The sequence below is a fragment of the Taeniopygia guttata genome, chromosome 6, assembly GCF_048771995.1.
Source record: "Taeniopygia guttata chromosome 6, bTaeGut7.mat, whole genome shotgun sequence".
Lineage (NCBI taxonomy): Eukaryota > Metazoa > Chordata > Aves > Passeriformes > Estrildidae > Taeniopygia > Taeniopygia guttata.
The window spans coordinates 22,365,771-22,389,699 of record NC_133031.1 but is presented as its reverse complement, the minus strand read 5'-3'; the positions used below and the strand labels follow the sequence as shown (position 1 = coordinate 22,389,699).

The window sequence follows — 23,929 nt, the reverse complement described above, 5'->3', positions numbered from 1 at the left end:
ATGTGTGGGTTAGTGGAGGGATTTTGTAATAGGATATGGTAGATAGTAAACCCATTCAGACTCAAAAATCAATGAACAAATTCATTAAAGAAAAAATATTAAAGTGTCTCTTGAACCAGTAGATCCCACCAATGCCTTAGGGACTATCTGAACTGTGACACTCTGGAAGCTCTGGGAATACTGTATGTTTGAATATTGTACTGTATGAACTACCTTGTTCCTGCACTCTTCCCTAGACACCTGCTATCAACTGCTGTCAGAGACAGAAATCAAGTCAGCTGCTTCACTGCAAACACTCCTTATTGAAAATTACAAACGTCCCCAACTCTAATGTGTTTCCTATAAATTCGATACAGTTTAAGGGTGATGCCTAGAGAGGCTACCTGGAACAGAGGCTAGACAGTGTTAAATGAATAAAGGAGTATTTATTAGAATGGTCTTCAAAGGCTACACCTTGGGCAGTACAAGAGCCCGGCCGTAGCTCTACCCAAGATAGACCTAAGATCGGTCGCGAGTTTTCACACTTTCATAAGTTTTGGTACACTTACATATTGGGGTTAATTGTCCAATTACAGCTTCAGGTTATGAATTCCCATCCTCCCAAACTGCTCTCCTCAGTTCCCTGTTGTTTACACTTTTTGGGCCTGAACTGCAATGGTGCCTTGGTTCTCTGGCTGGAAAAGGATTGTTTTGTCTGACTAAACTGAAGAGAACTTGAACAGAGTTATATACTATAGCAGTACAGAATCTGGAAAATATGAAAGCAAAAATATAAAGTATCAAGGGGAGTATGCTAAAAGTGGGAGGACTAAAATCAGGTATATTTGATCCATTCCCTCCACATTGTCTGTGATCATACAGTCTAAACCACAAAGCTCCATGTTGATTTAATGACTTATTGGTCAAGAATTTCCTCATGAATAATATCTACGCAATATTTGGAGTTTACCTTTTCTTAGCTTTCCATCTCTAGCTAGTGTTAAGAAGTCAAAATCTCTAATAATTCTGATTCCTGGTGTAATTATTGCTAAAGATATCTCAGTTCACATTCAAAACCTGATCACAGGTAAGTGAAACCTCTCTCTGGTACTTTCATAGTAAAACCTCTCCCAAATATCCTTTAACAAAACAATTTTAATCACAGTATATTCATTTAATTAATGTGAAAATTTTTTCTTTTCCATCTATAGATTATTATTAGTGCAAAGTAATATTTTTATTTCTGCCTTTTGAGAACACTCACCTATGAGAACCTGATTTGTCTTCTATATACTTGTGTTTAATATGATACTCATTTGAATATTCAGTCATCCTCAGACTCAGAAGTAAAATTTCCACATACATACATCCATCAAAAAATGCCTACCAACAAAGACCTCCTAGGAACTTACAATAAGCAATATCATGGAAAAAATGAATGGAAAATATGACTGTAGACAAACTGACAGCTTCATCTACATGTGGGTTTTTTTATAATGCTGAACTGTGTAGTGTTGCATGTCCTCCAACAATTCCCATGGGCCAATTACAGAAGTTAATAAGAATGAATATTTTAGCCTGAGAATTGCCATGTGAATGTATCAAATATGTTGCAATGCTTTCTCTGACAGTGGCCTCAGCTGTGAGGAAAGCAAAATAACACTATTATTGATGAGAGGAAGGGTTTGGCATTGCAATTTTTCTGGAAAAAATATACCAAACCGTGTCAGTTCCAGGGACTGTTCTGTCCTGCCCATCATGACACTTGTAATAAGGCTAAGTCCACTACAAGTTTTTGTTTACAGAAGAATGCTGTGTTTATTTAATTTTGTTTTCCATTTTGTACATACTTCACTTTATATAAATATCTCTTCAATAAGCAAATAAGTTAACCAAAGCAACCACAAGATAGGTCTGAAGCATCGTGGATCACTTGGAGTCAATCAGGCACTTTGACAAAATATACCTAAGCCTAGATTCAACAAATACATAACGCAGGTCCCAATGCAGGGTAGTGTGTGAACCTGAGCCTGCTAATCTCACAGGGAAATATCCTATCACTCAGTTACTAGAAAGGGAATTCCTTAGTCAACAAAAAACATTCATGCTTTCAAAAGTAGCATGTGAATTTCTGTGCAGCTTCCACAGGTTTACCTTAAAAATCTTTTTTCAGAAATATTTGTGAATGCTCAAGCAGTGTTTACAATGATATACAGATGGGTGTATGTAGATATTGGGCCTGATTTAGGTACCAGAGAAACTTTTCCTATTTTCTTTCTTTCTTTTATTCTTTTTTATTTTTTTTTAGACACTTGAGTCCAGTCCACACAAGTCCAGAATTCTTAGTTTCTTATTGGGTAGATTGGGCTGCCTGAGGAAAATATTTTGGCTTTTTTTTCCAGAAGTATCAGGCACTGTTTTCCATGCTTCAACACTTGTTCACAAAAACCTGAGTTACCACATTGTTCATATCAATTTAGTTTAAAAATGTTAATAAGAAAGACTGCAATATGACTGAGATTGGTTTTTTTCTCAGTAGCATGCCATAACTGTGGAATGCATCCAAATAACATTCAATTGGGACAAATCTTATAACTGCAGGATGACTTTTATGGGGCAGTTAATCAACATACCTTTGTTTGCTTCACAGTGTTTGTTAATGTATGTTTTAATAGAGTATTAATCTTTTCCATAGAGTACTACATAAAAAAACCCTTTTGTTTTGCTTGATTGTACTATGTGCAGATTAATTAATTAACATACTTCATTTTGACAAAGAATTGTAGATATAAAGTAAAACAGAATAATGAAATTCGCACCATTATTTTCCAGTAGCTCTAGAAGTTAATTAGAGGAGAAAAGAGTCTACTCTCTCCATCCACCATGTTTTTACAATTAAGATAACAGATTGTAATGTTGTTTAAAGTTGTATCAGGAGATACCTGTTCAGGGGTTACTTGTCCATTACCAAATGCCGATTCCCATTCCCAGCCTGCTTACTCAAAACAGGCTAAGATTTCCAATGGAGTTTACTAGAATTAAAAACTTGCTTATGCGGGTGGTGGTTTTGAAGGAATCCTCGATTGGGAACCGTCGGTTTCAAAGCGGAGTCTTAATGAAGTTCCTTGAGGCACTCAGCTCTGCGGTAGCAAAAATGGGCCGGGGCTAATGAACGTAAAGCTGGTGGCAGCGCCTTGGTTTTGTTTGTGGTTGTTATGGTTCGAACTGCGTCAGGAGTATGCCATGAGCGTGCAAATACTTGGCCACCTGCCTTAATTCTGAACACCGGTTAATGCAGGAAGCCCAGCGGTCTGGAGAGCCGGTGGCGGTAACGCGAGCCCGAGGGCTCGGGCAGGCAGCGGGGGGATCACCGGCACCGGGCACCGGCAGCAGCGCCCCGGCACAGCGCCGTCCCCACCGCGGGCACCGGGCACCCTCTCGCCCGACACCAGCCCTCCCTCCCTCCCCGCCGCTCCCGTTCGCCCGCAGAGCGCAGCCGAGAGGGGACCGGCCGCGGCTCCCGCGGGGCTCCGGCGGGCGCAGCTCGCACTGCGGCGGGCGCGCTCCGCAGGGCGCAGGGCCACAGCTCCGGCACCGCACGGCGGCAGGCGGGGCGGGGGGCGCGGGGCACACAGCGCGGTGAGAGGGGGCGCGGGGCACAGCGCGGGGCGCGGCCGTCCCCCGGTGCCTGGCGGGGCCGCCCGGGGCGCGGCGGGGGCGGGCGGCGCCGCAGGAGGGCGGGAGCCGCCGCAGTGAGGCCGCGCGGGCGAGGCGGCGGCGGCCGTTGCCATGGCAGCGCTGCCCCGGGCCGGGGCCTGAGCGGAGGGGCGGGGGCGCCCCGGGCCGGGCCCGGCGGGGGAGGGCAGGGGGTGAAAGCGGGCGGGCGGCGCCGCGGGGGTCGCCGCCGGGGGCAGCCCGCAGGCGGGGGTGAGGATGAGCCGCGGCGGGGGCCGAGGGCCGTGCTCCGAGCGCGCAGGGAGGCTGCGGAGGTGAAGCCTCTGCTCCCTCGCCGGGCGGGATGGAGACTCTTGGCGCTGCGGAGGACGTGTTTTATGAGGAGGAGGAGGAGGTGAACTGCTACGACTTTGAGCCTCTGCCGACGCTGCTGGAGGACGAGGTGAGTGCGGCAGGTGCGGGGATGGAGCCGCCGCCCTTGCGCTCACTGCAGTGTAGCGGCCTCAGGGGCCGCCCGCGGGCGGCGGCCGGGCCGGGGGCGCACCCGGCCCCGGGAGCGGCCGGGCCGCGGCCCCAGCGCCGCTCGCTTTGCTGTGCTCCGCCGGCCCTCGCTGCCGCCTGCCCCGCGGTCCCAGCCAGCAGGCCGGGCTTAGCCCCTTCCCGTGCACCATCCCCACACTACAGCAAAGTCATGCTCCTCGAGTGCCGGGTGTCTCGTCACTGCTGTCGTAGCCGTCGGTAATGCAGCAGTCGGCAAGTGCGTGTCCTTGTCGCGCCCCATCAAGGGAAATTTACATGGGCAGAATAATTTCCCGAAGCTGCCAACCACTTTTTTGTACAGCCGTATATTTCTGCCCTGTGCTAAAATGCCTTTGACACTGGGAAATAAAACCCAAAAATGTCAAACTGTTAAATCTGTTTTTTCACTTGTTATGCCAAAAAACCTGTAGCTAAACCCAGTTCTTGTCATTGCATTTCTCTGGCTCTGTTATTAATTTTGCCCTTGCTTTTTGTTGCTCTTGCTCATCTTTATATCTTTTTACGTGAAGTGTTTCTTATCTCCTTGTGAATGTTGGGGCAAAATATTTGGAGACTTTTTTTCCTTTCTTAAGTAAAGGTTTGGCGAAATATATGTGAGCTGCTCCTTCCTTGAATCAACTCTTGCAAACTTTCTAACTTGCCATGTCAAGAATCCATGCTGAATTAGGAGTTAAACACAATTTTGAAAGAGCAAATCGCTTTTCAGTTTTCCTGTCACCCATTGGCTTGGTAGTGTGGCTCTTCCACTGTCTGTGGTGCTCAGTGCTGTAGGCCCTCTCAGACTGGCCCATGCAGAATCTTGGAGGACTGTGGTAATGGCCTTATTTTTTACGCATTGGCTTAAATACTTGGGAGTATTTTTTTTGAAATGGAGAAGGCTAAGGGCCAACTCTTCTGTACAAGAAAGAACCATTTTTCATACCTGCTCAATGTATGCTTCGATTGTGGGTTTCCACGAGTCCCATCTATTTAATTATTACAGAAACATAAAGAGTTTCAGTATTTTTCTTGGGAGAATGAACATGACCTATCACCTGGTGATTAGCTAAGTTAATAAAAAAGAGCTGCTTTGAAGAGTACTCAGAGAGCTTACTAAGGCAATCCAGTGTTTTTCTTCGGATGTGATGAATGTAATGGATGGCATTTAACACATTTTCTGTGATTGTGGTATAGAATGTTTTGAAGTTTGTGTGAATTATTGTGGCAAAAAGGTGTCAGAAGGCTGTGAGTGCTGTTGTACTGAACTCTGAGCTGCTTAGTCATTCAGTGGAGTCTGCTGTTCTCCTCATTGTAGAAAGAATGATGCAGGTGTTTTTTTGCCAACATGTGAAGCAGGAATCTGCCTGAGCTGAAGAGCAGAAAATGCTAAGGATGAGGGTGTGTTTCAATTTCCTCTCTTTACTATAACTTTATTTATTTCATACTCCTTAAAATTTTATTTCAAATTTTTTAAGGAATGGTCTGTGGCCAATTATTTTTTTATTCCCACTCTCTCTTAATTATCTCTGCTCAGTTATATGCTACTGAACAGTTTTGTACTTGCTGAGGAAAATATAAGGGAAAGCTGAAAACTAATGTGAGCACTTAAGCATGGTTGCCTGACAGGCTTACTTTTTGTAGTTCTTAGTGTTAAAACCAGACGCTTTCATGTTAAAACCTAAGTGTCTTTTGCTGAAAGAGACAAAAAAGAGGCATCAGCATCTCTGATATTTATCACATTTGAATGAAGCAGCTTCCAACTGAAGCAATTGCTCATCAGAAGCTTCAGTTTGCCAGAACCTCCTGTGTTAGAGTGTTAAAAGGATGTTATTTTCCACACTGCTAACTTTTAGTCTGTGTTGCTTTGGGGATACAGGCTAATCAAATGCAAGTCTCAGTGTTTTCAATGCTTCACTCTCTACAAAGGCCTTGCTTAACAGCAGCTTTAATAACTAAGGTCAAGGAGGAGTGATCATTTGGGAAATTCGTGGTTTCTCTGCAGTAAGTAATTTGCTGCCCTGAAGCAGTGGAAATAGAAAGGCCTGCAATATGGTGGTGATGGTATTTTTCTTTTATGTTAGTTTTATTTTCACCTAGCCATCCACTGCTGACGGAACCATGGAACATTGATAGGACTTTTTTCCTTTTCCCTTTTTTTTTTTCTTTTTCTGTATGACATAGCTTTCTCATTCCTGGGAAGGAAGATGAACTAAGCTTATCTGACATTAGATCATTACCTTTTGTTTACTTCCCAAATAACCACAAGACAAAGATGTTTTGTAGATTTGTGCTGTAGATATCATTGCTGATAATTATTACCTGCAGTGGAGTTCAGCTTCAAAGCTTAACTCAAAAGTTAAAAGTTCTCTCAAGTGCTTACTGTGACTGGAATGTGATGCTGAGGCTGTCTTAAAGATTGCAGGTTTATTTTTTTTCATGGACATTCTAAATTGAGCCTCTTATGTCCATATGCACAGATGAAACTAATATTTTGCATCTTGATTTGTGAATCATTCTTTTATTTCTCTGTTGTGGCAAATGCTATTATGTCACTTAGCTGGAGGATTCTAGGAGAGTTAAAAATAATTACTCGTTCATTGTTTTAATCATAGAACTTCTATTTTTTTAACTCTTCTGGCTGGCTATAGAATAGGAAGTGGGTCTCCTCTTTCCAAGCCTATCCTTGTCCCACCACTCAGTTTGGTCAGTTTCAAAGCCTAAAATTTGTAGGAGAGCTTCTTGTCATGTGGTTTTGTTTGCAGATAGAGGAGCCTCTGTGCTACTCGTCATGCTTGGAACAGCTTCCCTATGGAAATGTGCAAAGCCTCCTTATCCACCCTTAAACTCTGGTGACAGCATTACACAATTGTACTGACCATAGCACAGAGAAAATAAGATTTTGTGCTGAGATCTTTTGCTGTTCATTATCATGTAGGACTGAATTTGATGAGAGCTGGATCCATGATTAGTGCTAGAAGGCACTGTAGTAATGCTGCCATTACTAAATCAATCCACATCTAGGCCATGTCTATGAAAAATAAGACCACTGAGGAGAGAAGTTGAGTTTGCCAAATAGCAGTAAGTGTGTTTTATTTCTTACCTCATATTTATTTATTTATTAAGCATTATACTTTAGACTAAAAAACACAATACACTTTTGGACTGAAGTTTGGTTCTTATTTGAGGGATATTATGAAAGCAATGCTTAATTCTCTGAGAGACGTGTTAATAAACTGTTAATCCAGATATCATTGATGTTCTTCAGCACTGGAGTAGGTAAAGAAATTTATAACTGTTCTCCAAGAGATTAAAAGTTTAAACCACAGCAGTTTTCTGAGCTGTAAGATAATTCACATCCTCTTTTGCTGATTATGACATACTTATTTTTTCTCTATGCTAGGCAATATCTACATCTGTGCAAGATGTAGATTCATCTACCATTCAGGGTATATTTGATATCACTGTGTAATTAATAGTAATTATAGCTCTGATACAAAGTAACTTCTGTAGATTACCTTCCATTTTTGTTACCTTATTTTTCCCTATAGATGGAATTGATGGTTGGTTTGTTTGGGGTATTTTTTTCCTCATTCCTTTAAGTTTGTGAAGACTTTACTTCTGTAGCTGTAGGTAATGTATTGGTTTTGTTTTCCAAAAATCTCCATGAAGAAGCTGGTTGCTTTGAGCCAGGCAATGTTTCTGAACATCTTGACCAGGAAAGCCACATTAGAAAAACATTTGTTTGGGAATGGACTCATAGCCTTACTGTGGTAATAGGGTCAATACAAGTTGACTGCAGCTTAGGGCAGCAACTTAGAAACTTAAGTCTATGAGCTGTTTTGATCACTTAAAGCTCTGGATGTAATGGGGAGGCCTAGGACAGCCGGAGTGTTTGATTTTAAATCCAAGTATAGAAACACTTTTCCTATCGCATGTATGTTTTTTCAATGTTTATTAAATGGTCTACACCATGAAACTTCACAACAGCATCATTCTTAAGACAGGCTAATCTAAAGGGTACTTTTTCCCAGATCAGAAATGGTAGGGAGAACTGCTGTGAAGAGAATTTCTAAGTAGTTTATCTAAAGACACCTGGGAAAGCTTGAAAGGCACAGATGAAACAAAATGCTTTCATTTAGTCTTTCTGCTTTTACCTCCAAGTGGTCTGTTTCCTTTGATGCAGTGTTTGTGTAACTTGCATATCTCCCATGATATTTTTTTTAAGTTGGCATACTGTGGTATCTTTGTTCAGGTTAACTGTGCTTCTTAAAACATCTCTGTGTTAAGAGCAAAGTCATGCACTTGGTGTTTCTTGGGGTGTTAATCAGTGTCCTAGAAAGTCTGAGAACTTGCTGGAAACATTACTTGTAGCCAATTGTGTCAAATGTGATCTATGATACAGAAAGTAGTGTCATGAAATCCAGGGTAATTTATTAATTCATATCTTGGCAGGAGAATGTGTCCCTTGCTGATATTTTGTCACTGCGGGATAGCTGTCTTACTGAGCAAGATATTTGGGCAATTTGCCTGGAGTGTTGCCATTCTTTGAAGAGCATTGCCCATTCTGCAATCTTCCAGACACTCTGCATCACTCCTGACACTTTGGCTTTTAACACCAATGGCAACGTATGCTTCATGGAACAGCTCAGTGGTGAGTATTTACGTTTCCAGGCTGTTTGTTTTAGAACTGTGGAAACTCATGGCGAGAAACTGCAGTCTATTTTTAAGACTTACAATTAAAATAAAGATAAAATAAAACTTATTTGGGAAGGGGTGTGTATATTTTCATGTGAAACTATATGTTCAGTTTTGTACTTGAACAAAGGCTGTTCTGAATTTGCTTAGAAAATTCCTCCTAGTTATTTTAGTTAGTCTTCTTTATGTGCATTTTAAACACAGAGATTGTATACAAGTCTCTACCTTTGTAAAGCATATCCTTTACCTCTTACAGATCTTCTCGTTTCACAGGTATGTTCTATTTCTAGAGAAGTCAGCGTATCTTGGTGATTGTGGCCATAAAAAATTGAGCCATTCTATTGCATATTTGCTATTAAAAAGGAAAGTTCTCTCAAATAAAGGCTTTGTTTTTTTTAAAGCTGTCTCTTGAATAAAATATTATAATTTTTAAAGTAATGATTTTCAGACTTGCCAAGTATTGGGACTGATTGAGAAATGAATTTTAATGTGTTAGAAACCAGTATGTAGTAGCATGGAAGATGTTAGGTATCACAGCAGATGAACAGGGAGATGCTTGACTTTAAACTTCTTGTTTCAGCTTAGACAAAAAAAGCATGTTATGGTTGCTGTTCCTTTCTCATGTAATGCATCTCAAGATGACAGGTCTTCAGTCTCTTAATGATTTTACAGAAGAGTAAAGAAAACCAAACAGCTCTTACTCTATTGTACTTTTAAAATTATGCTGGCTCATAACTAGGAGAACCATTCTAGTCTAGATACACACCAGTCAAGTTTTTGTTGTGATTTCTTTAGCCTAATTTATTTTTAAATCTGTCAGGGTAAGTATTTATTCTTTCATGCAAAATCTAGATCACAGTATTTAGAAAAAAGGTAACATTGCAACAAATGAAGAGTTTTTGCCTCTTTAGAATTAAATATAGTCTTTCATATAAATAGAACGTCATAAAATATAATTAATAAAGATTAAAATATACCTTCATAATTGTTGTGATATTTATTAAATTCCCTAAAATAGACATGTGACATTTTTTTAGTTCCGTATTAATAGGGTAATGTGGAATCAATTTCCTTTATTTTAAGGAGCTTGTCATACCTTGAAATTAAAAAAGAAAAAGAAGCTGGCTTTGTATAAGCCAAGGGTATATGAAAGACTTGTTGAAGAGCATAAATCTAGTGGATGAAAAATGCCCCTCAACTAAGATCTTTGCTTGTAGCTGGGGAAAAATCAATTTCTTCTTAAATGTTTTAGCCTAATTGAATAGCTGGCAAACAATTGATCCAAGAATGCTGTATTCACATACTTAAAATGTGGGATAACAAATTCCTGTGCAAATCAAATGTGCGAAGATTTAGTTCCCTGAAGTCATGTTAGTCTCTAAGGAAAAGACTTTTCATTAATTCTCTTTAAAGAAAGGTATGTTTTCCATAAGAATGCAAAAAAATGACACCTGTGTTCTACTTCTCTCATGCTTCACTATGTCTTTGGCTCTTTCTCTCAAATTTTGTTACTGTTTGGTTAAAAGATTGTAGTAGGCACTTGAGGAGGTTGTCCTTTTTGCTTCCCTGCAGTTGTTGCCTATGGATTTATTCTTCCAGAAGAAAATTATAACCCCTGGATTTGCTTTCCAGTGAGAGAAAGTGAACAGCCTGTCATCTCTGCTTTAGCAGCAAGTTCTGCTTCCTGCAAGTTCTGTGGTTCTAAAGTGACAACCATTCAATAGGATGTTCTGCCAAGGGCTCTGATACCTTCTCATCTCTTCAGATCATGCACATTCCCAATGTAAACATTATATTACAAGAATACAGTGAGCTGTACCAATGATAATTTAAATACTTGTACAGCCTTTAAAGTGTTCTATGGAAAGAAAGGGAAAAGGTAGTGGGGAGATAAAAAGGGGTAGTACTCTGCACATGACGGGGAGGGGGGAATAAAACATCTGTCCATTAGTTCCCTTCCCCTTCTGCCTCCTCTGTCTACCCCCAAAATCAGGAAAAAATGTGGTGGTGGGTAAGAAGTGCAAAATGGGTTGCATAACCCTCTTTTTCAGTGGGAAAGTACATTTGAGTATGTTCTAAGGAGCTGTAAATCAGTTACTGTTTCTAGTCAGCCATGCTACATAGCTGCAATATATGAATATGTTAAAAAAGTCCTCTCTAGTAGTCTCTGCTATATAACTGGGTTTAATAAAAACTTTGCATTTCACTTCTGAAATACAGGCACAAAAGCTAAAGTTACAATGATTTAGAATCAAAGCTAAAGTTATGATGATTATGCTGTGCCTCTGAACATACTATTTTTTTCTTCTTGTTGAGAAAGGAAACACACTTTTTACATGTAAATCATCTCAATCATCCTGACTTCCCAGAAGGATAGATTAGGTGAGTTGGATATGTGCGTGGAGAGTAGGCTGTTTAGTTGTGCTCCTTTAATTCCCTGATGTTCTTCACTGAGTTCATGTGACATAAGTGCAGTGTGATACTGTGTACCTGCTTGGATGCAGAAACAGCATTGGACTCTCATAAGATGTTCTTTTCTTCTTTCCACCTCCTCACTCAGAATTTGCTGCTGCAGTAGCTCAGTTCTCTGTTCAGCAGCACATGCATGGGCAATTTACTTCCTCTACTCTTTTATCATAAGTAAAACAAGCTAAGCAGAAAGGTCAGCGTTCTAAACTGGCCTGTAGATGAAGAAATAATGAGCTGTTCAGACTGGCTTTGTTGCTTGAATCCTTATCACCCAGGTCTGTAATGGAAAACAGTGAGTAGAAGTGTCCAGTTAATCAAATCAAACCTCTAAGACACAGCTGAGCCACACTAGCTTAGGTGATAACTGGGTCCAAACATAAATGCCTGAAGGCAAGAAGTGGTTAGACATGGTAAATGTATTTCTTTGTGGGTGTTTAGTCTGTTTTGTTTCTTAGTAGGAAAGTTATGATATCTACTTGGACAAAGCTTGAAAACAGCACTTTACTTCCAGCACTATAAACATGGACAAAAAGTTCTTTATACAGCAGATTGGAGTGAACCAAAATACTGCTATATGAAGTTTATTTTGTATCAGATAGAAGTGTATCATTATATTTGTATCATCAAGTTGGTTTGTTTTTTGTAAACAAGACTACTAATTTCTAATCTGGAATGTTTCCTTTTGTTTTCAAAGATGATCCAGAAGGTGCCTTTGTTCCACCAGAATTTGATATCACCGGTAACACTTTTGAGGCAAGTTCATAAATTTATCTGTAAAGTAGAGGGGGAGGTGAATAGTTTTACTACCTCTGGCAATACCAAATTCTCAGCATTCTCATTATATAATTTTAGAACTTCTAAAGATTGTGAGTAGTAAATGGTGCTGTTTAGACATGTTTTGTGAAAATAAAAAGTAAACTTAAAATGCCATATTAATTTTTGGCATAAGCATTTGTTCACTAACTGTTAAAATGTAAGAATCTATTTTGACTGAATAATGTGTTATGCTAAACCACAGCTGGCCTATATTATGTTCTCTGGTACCCTCCACTGGTTACATGGGCTTGTCTGGGGACTAGCCATGAACTTTTATGACTAAATATAAAATTTGTTTGCTATCCTCTTCAATAAAATAATTCAGAAAAGGGTAATCAGCAATTTTATCTTTGATTTAATGGAGAAACAGATTACTGTCTGTTGCTTTGCAATGCACAAGTGCTCTACATTGTTAAATTAAATTAGATTTAAATTGTTTATACTAATTCATTAGCCTCCCAAGTCAACCATCTCATTGCCTGCTACAGGAGCACTTGCTTGCTTAATATCCTTTTTCTTAATACACTACTTTTTCTGGCATGTATCTTTAGATATTATCTTAGATAATTCAAATGATTTAATTAGCAACACATTTAGTTCAAATTATATTAATAAAATCTGGTTCTTTATAGTTTTTTGCTATAAATAGATTTTGCTTTTCAGAGTTATAGCCTTCATAGTCATGTTTATAGTTCTCTATTTATTGATGGATGGAGGTGGGAAGGAGGAGGAGAAGTGAACCTTGGAAGTGTGAAGTACCACATGTTAAATGAGAATGATCAGTCAGGAAGGTGGTGGAATAGAATATGAAATAGTGCAGTCTTTGAAGGTTAAAGAGGAAAAAAATCAGTTGTTGCTATGCTTTATTATTATTTTTATGTATCTACATATGCCAGCAGAGTACAGTGATTTTGTGCTCACTCTCCTCCTCATCCCCATGATGGTTTTTGGTAAGTCTTTCTTTGTGGACAAGGATTGTTAAGAGGTGGCCTGTGTTTTCTGTAAACTTGGCGACTGAAGAAGCCTTTATATTCATATGTGGTTGAGGAAAATGAGACCCAAAGGTGACTGGTTTTTGTTTCTTTCTTTTTGTTGTGCTTCTGAATCTGTACATTTTACATAAATATGTTCTTCATCCCTTAACAATCTTCCAAGACTTGACACAGAAATGCTTACAAGGTTTGCAGAATTATTTGCTCCTTTAGCCAACTCATTTCCCCCAACCCTTTTTCCTTGCCTAGTAGTTTCTGAACTTGTCTGCATAAAGTTAATAGATATACTGAAAGAGGTTCAAAGACCAAGGAGATGGAACAAGGTGAAATAGGAATTTGGGAAGACTGTGGTAATGCTAAGTGACCTGAAATTTTAGTTCTATCTGATAGACAAAGCCATTGTATTCCTTTTGGATAAAACACATCTGTGTACAGATTTGTTGTTTAACTCTTTCAGCAGCATGTACAGGCCTGTGAATCCCAGTACCAAGCACAGCACAATCAATTAAACATTCAGTGAAAGCTGTTTGAGTCAGGAGTGGCTCTGAACACTGTCCCTTTTACTCCTTTTGCAAAGGTCTGTGAAGATACATGAAAGTACACATTTGTGTGGAAGTCAGTCATCATGTTCTGCCTTGTCCCTTGTGACGTGGGCTGAGTGCACCAATTTCTGTAGGTTGCTGCTATTTCTTCATCTAGCAAGTTGGGAAGCCTTCCAAAGCAGGGAGAGCAGTGCTGTGACAGCATCCTATTGCCTCAGCTGTTTTTCACTGACCACCCTAGAGCAGTACACAAGGCAGAAAAGCTAGGCCTTTCCCCTGCATTAAGGCAGAAATGTCTTGTTTTACTCTGGGATTTGTGTGCATTTGGTCAGCCATCTGTGGGATTCAGACTATTTGTGGAACTTTCAAAGCTTTACCTCTTACTGTATGTAGAGTTTGGTTGAATTTTTAAGTGCTTCAGTACCAGACCAACTTCAGCCAAGGATTCCATAGTAATCTCTGCTCGTTTTTACTTTTGCAGATCCAAGACCTTGAATAGGTTAATGCTTATGTACTTATTTCAAGGGTTTTATAATACTGTAAGCTTTCCAAGTTGGCCATTTCGTTCTTGGTGTTAATACTTCAAGCTCTTCTATTTTCCAAAAGTATTGAGACTTTTGTCTATCCCCTTACCCCTATTATAACCTCTTGCTATTGCAATAGCAGAATAGTAATGCTTTATATACATCTCTGGCCCATTGTGCTTTCTCAGTGTTATGAAGTTCTTTGATTACAATAAGCTGCCCTTTGTACAGAAGTGTGAAGTCTCTTGTATTACTGCTTGCACCTTCCTTAGGGATGACCTGACTTAGTTCTTCTTTGTTGGAGTGTTTTGCAGCTGCTTGGTCTGCTTTGTTTAAAACAATGGCAAGTAATGTTTTTATTGAAACTGTCTGATTTCAATATAAAGAGAAAAAAATTGGTTTTAGAACTACTAATTATGTTCAGGATTATCTTTGATAGCTGTTACTCCAGCGTCAAAGCTTAGCTGATTTAAAATAGTTATGTCAGCCAGACTTCTTGCTTGATTTGAGTGTGACCCTATTTTGTGGCTTCTAAAATGGATGCACACAGTGCGATTTGTATGGCTACTGGATGACTTCTTCCTCTTTAAACCCTTTTTTAAAAAATCCTTCAATTAAAGCTGCAGTTTTTTCAACAAGAGATGTTTTGTTTCCTGCTTGGTGAATTACTGATCCAGACCTCTAATGGTATTGTGACTCCAGACTAATTAGCTGCTAAACTCAGCTGGCACTCACAAGCACATAAGGATAATAGACACAGGAAACAAATTGAAATGCATTACTGTCTTGGTGTCTGAAACAACACTATTAAAGATGTCAGTTGCTAGTTGGAATTTCAAATAGCACGAGATCTAAAGCTTTGTCCAAATGACAATGCACAAGACTGAAAAGTAATTGATTTCATGTGGTTGGTTTTAGACTTGTGCCTTCTTTCTTGACCTGCTTTCCATTTGTCAAGTAGGGATAATAGCACCAGCTTCAGTTACTGTTGAGAGTTGGAGGGTGAAAACTAGCCCTTCAGTTTCAGTATCAGGTGTAAAACAGACTTTTTACAGAGAAGAATGGTTAAGAATAGATTCGCTGTGAAAGGGGCTTGTGGTACTGACAGTGTAGTGCAGCTGAACTTTCCATGATGACTTTAGTGCTGCCACAGTTGTGCACTTGGAGGAAGGATTGCAGTTGCTGAGCATCTGAAGAGACCTTGAAGTCACTGTGCTGCTAAGTGGATGTAGTGGCATTGAGTAGGTCAGTTCTGGTGTGTTCTCCTCTTCCAGGTGTTTGCGTGGTTGCAGTACAATGACAGAAAGGCAGCCAAGCAGCTACAGCTGGGCTCTAGGACAGCACTGAATGAAAACAGAATCTCCTGCCTATCTGTTAATGTTTTGGTTTTTTTCCCTCTAACTGTGCTATCTCCTTACAGACTTCCATTACCATTGTGCTCTAGTAAAAGTATTGTTAAATAGTGGTGCTGAAAGGAAAGAGAGAGACAACAGGAGTTACACTTTAGAGTTATGATCCATACTATAACTGCTAAGAAAAGGTGAATTCCTGTACAGTACACTTATTATCATTTGCGCTTCTTAATGTAGATGCAGGCATGTGATGTAACTGTGCTGTAAGTTTTCAGATGACTTAAGCTGTCACTTGCCTGCATTGATGGAAATATCTCAGTTACTGCTTTTCTGCTAAGCTGGAAGTTGTGCCTGAATTTGCTATTGCAGGTATTGACTATGGCTTTGTTCTCACTGAATCTTGAGCTAGAAGTCAGTTAGAGACATCTGGACTATAAAGACTAGCATCTAATTTTAAAATTTTCTACTCATCATACTGTAGAGAACAGCAAAGAATGTGTATTTTTATGTTCTTCAAAGCCAGGAAGAGACTGAGATGCAAAAATACGTATTTGAGGCTTCTTCTAAAATTTGCCCTGATTTTGCCTTCTAAACAGGAAGAACTTTAGCCTTTTTCCTGATGAACATGGCTCCTATTTCATTTTCTTGCCCTGAGCAGTACAGTGTTAGACTTGTGAAATTTGACCAATGGGAGGCTCAACATGAATAGTTAAATATTGTTGAGTTCATTAATAGCCTTACTTCTATCACTACAATACAAGATTGCCTCAGGTTAAAAACATTGGCTGTCTCAAACCAGTTTCAAATAGCTATTTGTCTGCATCACAAAACTGCCATTGAGTCTCACACAGAGGGTCATTGATGTGGAACACCACATTTCTGAGATAGGAGCTTTCAGTGAGATGAAGGACTGATGTCCACCATGTGTGAGCTTGCATTTATAATCTTTTAATAATGTGGCTATTCAGTTTTGCTTTTTCTAGTGAACCTTTGTAATAGAAATCTCTGAGGGAGATTGGATAATACTTCTATTAATGACTTATTTCAGTATTTGGAGGTGATAAGATGCAGTAGTTCGGAAGCCTCAGTGTGTGGCAAGATTAAAACCTTCAGAAATTAAAAGAACTGAAAAGTAATCAAGAGTTAAATACTACCTTGAAGAGGAGGAGGAAATATGGGTTAGTGAAGGGGAAGAAAGTAAAGTTCACATTGCCTCTTTTTCTCATCTAGAACTTGTTCTTGCTTTTATCTATCAGGACAGGAGTAGGGTGTGCTGATGTCTCACCTGTGAGAGAATTGCAGCTGGAAAAGGCTGAATGCTGTTGCTATCTTTCTTAGAATGTCATGACTTTCAACTTGCAGTTCTCAGTGGGCTGTAGTTGATTTGTATTATATAAAAAAGTCCAAGTATTTCAGCAACCGTAAAAATAAACAAATGTACATGAAGTGGTAGAACTGCTGCAAATAGAAATAATACAAGATAAAATGTTATGACATTGTTTTTGAATATTAAGTTTTTTGGATTCATGTAGCTTATTCCTATGAAATGTGACAAGGCAGTTGGAGTTATAAATGCAATATCCATAGAAATATTTCATGTACATATAAATGCATAGGTTGAAGTTTCAAATGAAACATAATGTTCTGGAGTAGATAAAGAAAGGGTCAGAGTGTGTGTGTGTATATATATATAGTTATGTTAGGCCTTCTGAAGAAAACTGAGCAGACAGTTTCATGCTGCAGTATTTCTCAATACCTGATCATTACTAACCTAGTGCTCATGTCTCAGCTGTTGGTCATTCTCTAAATGTGAAAGCCTTCATCTTTCTCCCAAATCCAAACAGCAGACAGTATAAAGAGTCTTGTCTTTGTGACTTTGCTAGTCTTTTAAAGCAGTAGCTTTGAATACTGTGAGATTATCTCTATTGTTCTATTTTTTTTAGCTCTCAGTGCAGGATGAAAAAAGAAAACTTTTATATGTTCTCCTAGATAGGTTTTTGGTTTTGTGTTTATCTGATGGGGGAAGCAAGTCTTTTGAAACACCTAGTGCCTTTTTTCTTCTATTCTGTTTCTCTTAGTTTCATGTAGCCTCCCCTTGAGACTAATTCTATCTAACAGCAGCAAGGCTTGTCATCAGCAAATGGTAACTTATCTCCTCCTGTAGTCTAAATCATTCAATCTTCTGAGCGTTATTTAAAGCTGTCTTTTCCTTCAGTGACAAAAATAAATTACTTTCATTTCTTTCCTGTGCCTCTACTGTGCTATAGAAGAGAAAATGGAATCTTCCTGTTCTTGCTTTTACATCACCATCCCAGTTGAGGTCCCTTTCAGGAATTTAGGACTGAGCAAACACCCTTTAGATGCTTTACACAAAGTTAACAAAAGGAAGAATGAGGCCAATGGAATTTTTTTTACGTCAGAATTTTTTTGGTTTTTTTGGGTTTTTTTTCCTTTTAATGCCTAGGCTCTCTTAAAGTTTATAATTTGGTTACCACAAAAACCTACAGCTTAGCACTTGCTTAGTCTTGAAGCTGGGGTTGCAAAGTTGTCATATTGGTCTTTGCCAGCAAACCTTTTGAGCATAATGCCAATATTTCTACCATTTTTAACCCTAAAGCTGAAACAACTTTTCAGAGTGACTTATTTTTATTGGCAATAGTCTGTCTCCTAGGCAGAAAAATGTTGCTAGAAAATAAATGATTGAATAGGTAACCTGGTCAGTGAAAACATACAGAATTTTAGGTTTATTCCTTATTTGGCTATAAGATTCCTATAGGAAAGCATTATTAAAGTTAAGATATATAATTTTTCCCCTAAGGTTGCTAAAGATTATACCCTGATGTACAACATAATTTTTAAATTATCTTATTTAGGAATTTTTGTTTGGAAAAGATTGGGAGTGAAGAGAGAACTTCGTGTTCTCTCTTAAAACAAGCAGTTTTTGTTGTTGGAATTTACTTTTTTTGAAGCCTGAAGGGTTGTGTTGGATAAATTTGTGGATAGTGTCCATCATGGGCAAAAAACTATGGAAAAGTGATTGTTTTCTCCTGTTACACATGCAGGGTGTCATAAATCTCTGGGCTTCTTAATGCTAAATATGCAAATTGTTTTGGATCAATTGTTTGTCTCCAACCTCTTCCATGTAAACTCACTAGTACTGATACTTTCTCAGCTATGGATGAAGTTGTCTTCTTTAGTCCTGATATCATTACCTGTCAGTTTCTGGTGCTGCCCGTTCAAACTCATTCCTTTGATGGATCCATCATCATTCTAGTCTTACTTGCAGATCTTAATTTTCTCTGGTCCTTTCCACTTAGTGCCATCATTTACTCCTTAGAATAGTTAACATTGCTGTTGAAATGCAAGCCAAAGCCCTTAAAGGCAACATAGAATTAATCCTTATCATTACTTTTTTATCAAAATATTCCTCTTTCATTAATTTTATGTCTGTTTTTTGTGGATATTCAGGTCACTAAATGATCCATGATCATTGCTACTCTGGATCTGGTAATTTCTACTCCCTGAAACAATGACAATTAATTTTTAGCATTTGCACAAACTGAAATACAGAGCCATTTCACCAGTGTATGAGAACATTTGTAAATACCACTATTTTGGAAAAGTTCAGGAAATTATTGACTTAGAAGTAGATGGTAGATGCCTTCCTTATCACCAGATAAAATTCAAGACTAGTTCATTTTCCCCTGTGAATTAGATGGTTGTAGAGGATTAGGTTTTTGAGATTTAGCCAACAGAGCCTTCAGGATTTTGACAAAATGGTTGTCACTCACACATCACTGTCCTTAGTTACAGCATTTCAGTAAACCTTAAGGCAGTAACTGTGAACATGCTTTTGAAGCTATGGATAGTGTCTCCTGGGAAATGTATTGAGTGTGGCTTAAGTTTCTTAGATAACCTTGCAACATGTTGTGAATTAATCTCTTTGTATATGCATACTCCAAGATTCTTGAACTTTTCAGCCCCTTCACCAAGTTTAAAAATAAAACAAACAAACAAAAACAGGGAAAAAACCCACCCAAAAGAAAAAAACATCAAAATCACAAGCCAACAAATGAAAGTCCCCCCCCCCAAAAAAAAAAAAAAAAAAAAAAGGAAAAAAAGCCCCACAAAACAACCAAAAGCCCCAACCGAACTTTTCTCTCAACTGTAATACTGCTTCTGTGCTTGAGTTGAGAAGGAGCAAGGTTTACTTCTGCAGAAAACATTCCCATGTGAATCAATCAAACTAGAAACATAATCAGTCTGAAATCAGCCCCAAACCCTCCCTCACCAAATGTTTACATTCCTGTAATATGCGACAAGAGCTACCAACCTTGGCTGCTTCTGTCACCTCCAACTGTTCTGTGAAAATTGGTGTTTTGAATGTTGTCATAACAAGTTATTATGCAGAGAAGTAAATTGAGAAGTGTCTGACCAGTTTTTTACATTTTGCAGGTCATTTTATATATGGTCCTGATAGGGGAAAAAAAAAGGAGATCTACATAGATTATTTTGTTAAGGAAGAGTTAACTGGTTATTGTACAGTAATGAATATTTTATGTGTCAGAGTCTGGATGTCATTGATTCATGTAATGATAAAAGAATTGGGATGCTGTTCTAGTATTGGCTCATAATGTTCTTATCTGAAGTGCTACAATTCTATTTTTTACCTCCAAAATGTGTAATAAGTATCCCTCAATACATAATGGTGTGAATGCATTGCTCAGAGTGACAGACTTTACCAGTAGGCACCGTCTCTTAGGTTTAAGATTAAAAAAAAGTGTTGTTTTTTTTTTTTTTAATAACATACTTCAGTACTATGACTAACATTGTATTTGCTATAAAAAAAAAAAAATCCTACACGGTTGAGAGAAGACAGAGCCAGTGTGCTCAGCATGCATATAACTGTTTCTCAGGCTTCCTTGTTTCTATGCCTACAGGGAATGAGTTGTGTTACCTTAATTAAGTGATAAATTAATTACCTATGGCAAGTAACTTAAAAGTAAGAAGGTTAATGGCTGATAAATCATAAGGAAAGCTGTGACACATGAAACTCCATTTCAAAGGGAGTTTTTAAAAATGCCATTGTTCAAGAAGCTTTAAAAATAAATGTAACTTTTGCTATCTAAACCTCTTAGATCTTCAGAAGGTTTTTCAGGGGTTTTTTTCAGTATTCTTCCTTAACTGTCATAATTATACTTATTCAGTCATGCAGGAGAGGAGTCAATTGGCGTACTACTCATCCCTGTTGGGATGCCTGATCTTTGTGATTAAGGGAGCCTAAAAGTGGGATGGAAGTGTAAGAAACCTGTTCTTAATTTGTTTCTTCACTCTGCAAATACATGACTAATTTCCTGCAAATAGCATGGCTTAAATTTGCTCAAGATTCTGGGCATGTTCATCTTCATGTGACTTCCAAGAGGAAAATGAATCTTTACCAAGGTAACAGTAAGTGGTTTAAAATCATCGGTCCTTAGTACAGTAGTTAAAGTAACAACAGCTTTTTGAAACCGCATTGAGGACCATTTGAAAAATTCATAATTTTTTTTTCTTCATTTCTGGGTATAGCTCTGAATTGACAGTATTTCTTTTCAAAGTGATTACTACTGTAGATGCTGGCAAATTATTCTGTGGACAGCAATCAACAGAGTCGTATGGAAAGCTAAAATCTATTGCTGTTAAAATAAATTTTGTAGGTAGCACAGAGACTGTTGTAAATGTATCTTATGATTTATTAAAAAAAAATCTCTTGTCAAAGAAGACCTGAAAAGAAGCCCCTGAGGTTAGTCAAAAAGTATGAAAAAAAACTTAAAAAGAATGAAAACCTGATATTTTTCAAATCTTTATAAACACAGAAATGCTACCTGAAGTCTGCAATGTTTGCAAATGAATAAGATACAAAAGAGATTTTCAAAGAAAGCTATAACCAAAAAGCTATGTAATTTTTTTGAACGTGTTTTCATCTCGTAGGACCTTCAGTAGGGTCATACATAGCAACTCTTCTTTATAGAGAATTACCAAAAATTTGGCTGAATTAAGAGTGTCAGAATAGACTAGTGACCAATCTGACAAAATCAGCAGTAACATAAATTTCCAGGACCAGATGGTGAAACAGCATTTATAAAATAAGCAATTACCTCAAGTAATACTTTTTATTTAGTCTGGAAGACAATGCCCTGAGGGAGAAGCTCTCCTAAGAAATCTGTGAGGTGTGCTGTGGCAGCAGCCATGGAGTGTCAGCTCTCAGAAATCAACAATGAGATGTACATGGTGGATTCAAACAAAATACTGCCTTTTTATGCTGTAAAATGTGGAAATTCTTGCTGCAAAACATAGATGCAGAAAGGTTGCATGTGGCTAACACTTAGACAAATTAATGGAAATAAAACAGTTGGCATGAACTGTTACAAACAAGAAGCCTGCAATTATAAAACTGTGATTAGGCTGATGTCCCAAGTAGTGTTTCTCAGTTCAAGCAGGATGATACAAATTTCTCAGTTCAAGCAGGATGATATCAGCAGAAGCAGTAAAATGCAGGGACAAGGTAACAAAGCCTTGCTTGTGCCTTGTAATATAAACTGATGACCTGATCAGGCCTAACAACATATACAAACTTTACAGCTTTCACTTACTTTTCTTAGCTTAGTTAAAAGACAATTTGAGAGTTAAAATACCTGCAGACTTTGACTGTGAGAAAATCTGACCTGTAGATGCATTTTGGGCCCCATTTTTTTTAGAAGTCTTATGGGGAACAAGTTTTTTCTGGCACAGTTAACTGTAGTTAGAAGGGACAAACTGCACATTCTGGTGTTTGTTAACCACTTCAAGCTAGACTATGTTTTGTGAATAGTCTACAGTGGCTGAGCACTTCTGGCACACTCTGCAGGCTAATTATCAAGGTATCCAGAGTGCCAAATGAATATAAAGCTAATATTTAATATTACACCTTCCAGTAATTGCAATTATGCAATTTAGTCCATTTGTAATGAAGGAAAATATTGAAAATAATAGGCCTTTTCCCTTTCATTTTCTCACTAAGGAGAATTACTGACTTTCTTTTGCATAAAAATAGTGCATTTTAGAGTGACTACATAGAAAAATGGCATAGATAAATATTAAGTGTTTTCTCCCAGTAGTAATTTTCGCAAGCATTACCTTGAATTTCTTTATAAAACCTTGAGGTTTAAAATCACACTGAAGCTTTCTTTTATAGAACCCTTAAATGCTTTGACTTGTTTCACAATTGGGTGGAAGTAGCTATATCTGTGCAATCTCAATAAAAAAAGAAAAAAATACGCAAAGTAAAATAAAGGTCAGATAAGAATGTCAAAACCAATTACACAATTTCTGTAACTTATTTAGTCAGAAATATTTTTCACGAAGTATTATTTGTATTATGCCCTGTCTTTTTCAGTTCTTTGGAAGACCTACAATTCTGAACTTAATGAAATCTCAATACAGAATATAAATGGCCATTATTTGTAATTGCTACATACTTGTGCAGTCGCTATTCAAAAGCTCTTTTGTCAGCTTTTCCTGTTGTGTTTGTCTGCAAATGGAGTTCCTGGAGAAGTTCAGTTCTTTAGGCCTGTCAAGCAGTAATACAACAACGCCTCTGTCGCTTTCTCTGTGTAGACTTGGACTTTACTTCCTCTCCTGATCTGTTGATTGGCAGATTTTAAAACTAGAGCAGATCATTACTGTTCTGATTTCACTTCCTGTGATGTTAAATGATTATGAAATGGCATGCAGAAAGGCAAGTAACTCTTGAATAGAACTTGCAGAAGCCTTTTGGAGTGTATTTCAATCATGCTATAGAATTATGACATAACATTCTAACATTATGATAGGCTTCCAGTACTTAGCCTGATCATTAAAAAAAAGAAAGTAGTGTCTTCACCTTTTGAATTACCTTTTTGGGGTTTTTTGGCTTCTTATGCCTTTGTGTCTTGGAAACCATGCTATTTTTTTTTTTTTAATTACTTTGATTTGAAGCTACTTGTATGATCATGACCTTCAAATTTTTCTCTGAAATACAAGTTCCCTTGTTTCAGCATGTTGCTGAAAGAAGGACTTATCACCTCAAATCATAATTACTCTCTTCAAACATCTTTTTTTTTGCGTTGGCATTGGGATTCTTAAAGGGAGTATTATTTCCGTAATGGCCTTCCCAGTAATGCATACCATAATGTTTTACCTACAATTCTTGTTATATTTGCTGGCTTTGGGTAAGAGGATATGTAGTCTCTAGGACCAAATCTGGGGAGCTGGTTTCCTAATGTGGCTTTCTCTCTTTCTTCCCATCCTTTTTGAAGCTGACAGTGTGATGCAGTCTTGCTGGCAAAGTCTATATATTTTTGTAACAA

At 38.3% G+C, this 23,929-nt stretch overlaps 1 protein-coding gene across 8 annotated transcripts in view; it reads left to right on the top strand.

Annotated features, from left to right (window-relative positions):
• The first annotated feature begins 3,857 nt into the window (after positions 1–3,857).
• KNDC1 (kinase non-catalytic C-lobe domain containing 1) overlaps positions 3,858–23,929 on the top strand; it is a 56,194-nt gene continuing 36,122 nt past the window's right edge. For all 8 annotated transcript variants that reach the window (XR_005980905.2, XR_003961126.4, XM_030276169.4 and 5 more), the window contains exons 1-3: positions 3,858–4,096; positions 8,626–8,824; positions 12,032–12,090. Coding sequence is in view for 6 of the 8 variants with exons in the window: in XM_030276169.4 (XP_030132029.4) it covers positions 3,998–4,096; positions 8,626–8,824; positions 12,032–12,090 (357 nt within the window). In the remaining 2 variants the exon portion in view is untranslated. The remainder of the gene's footprint in view (positions 4,097–8,625; positions 8,825–12,031; positions 12,091–23,929) is intronic.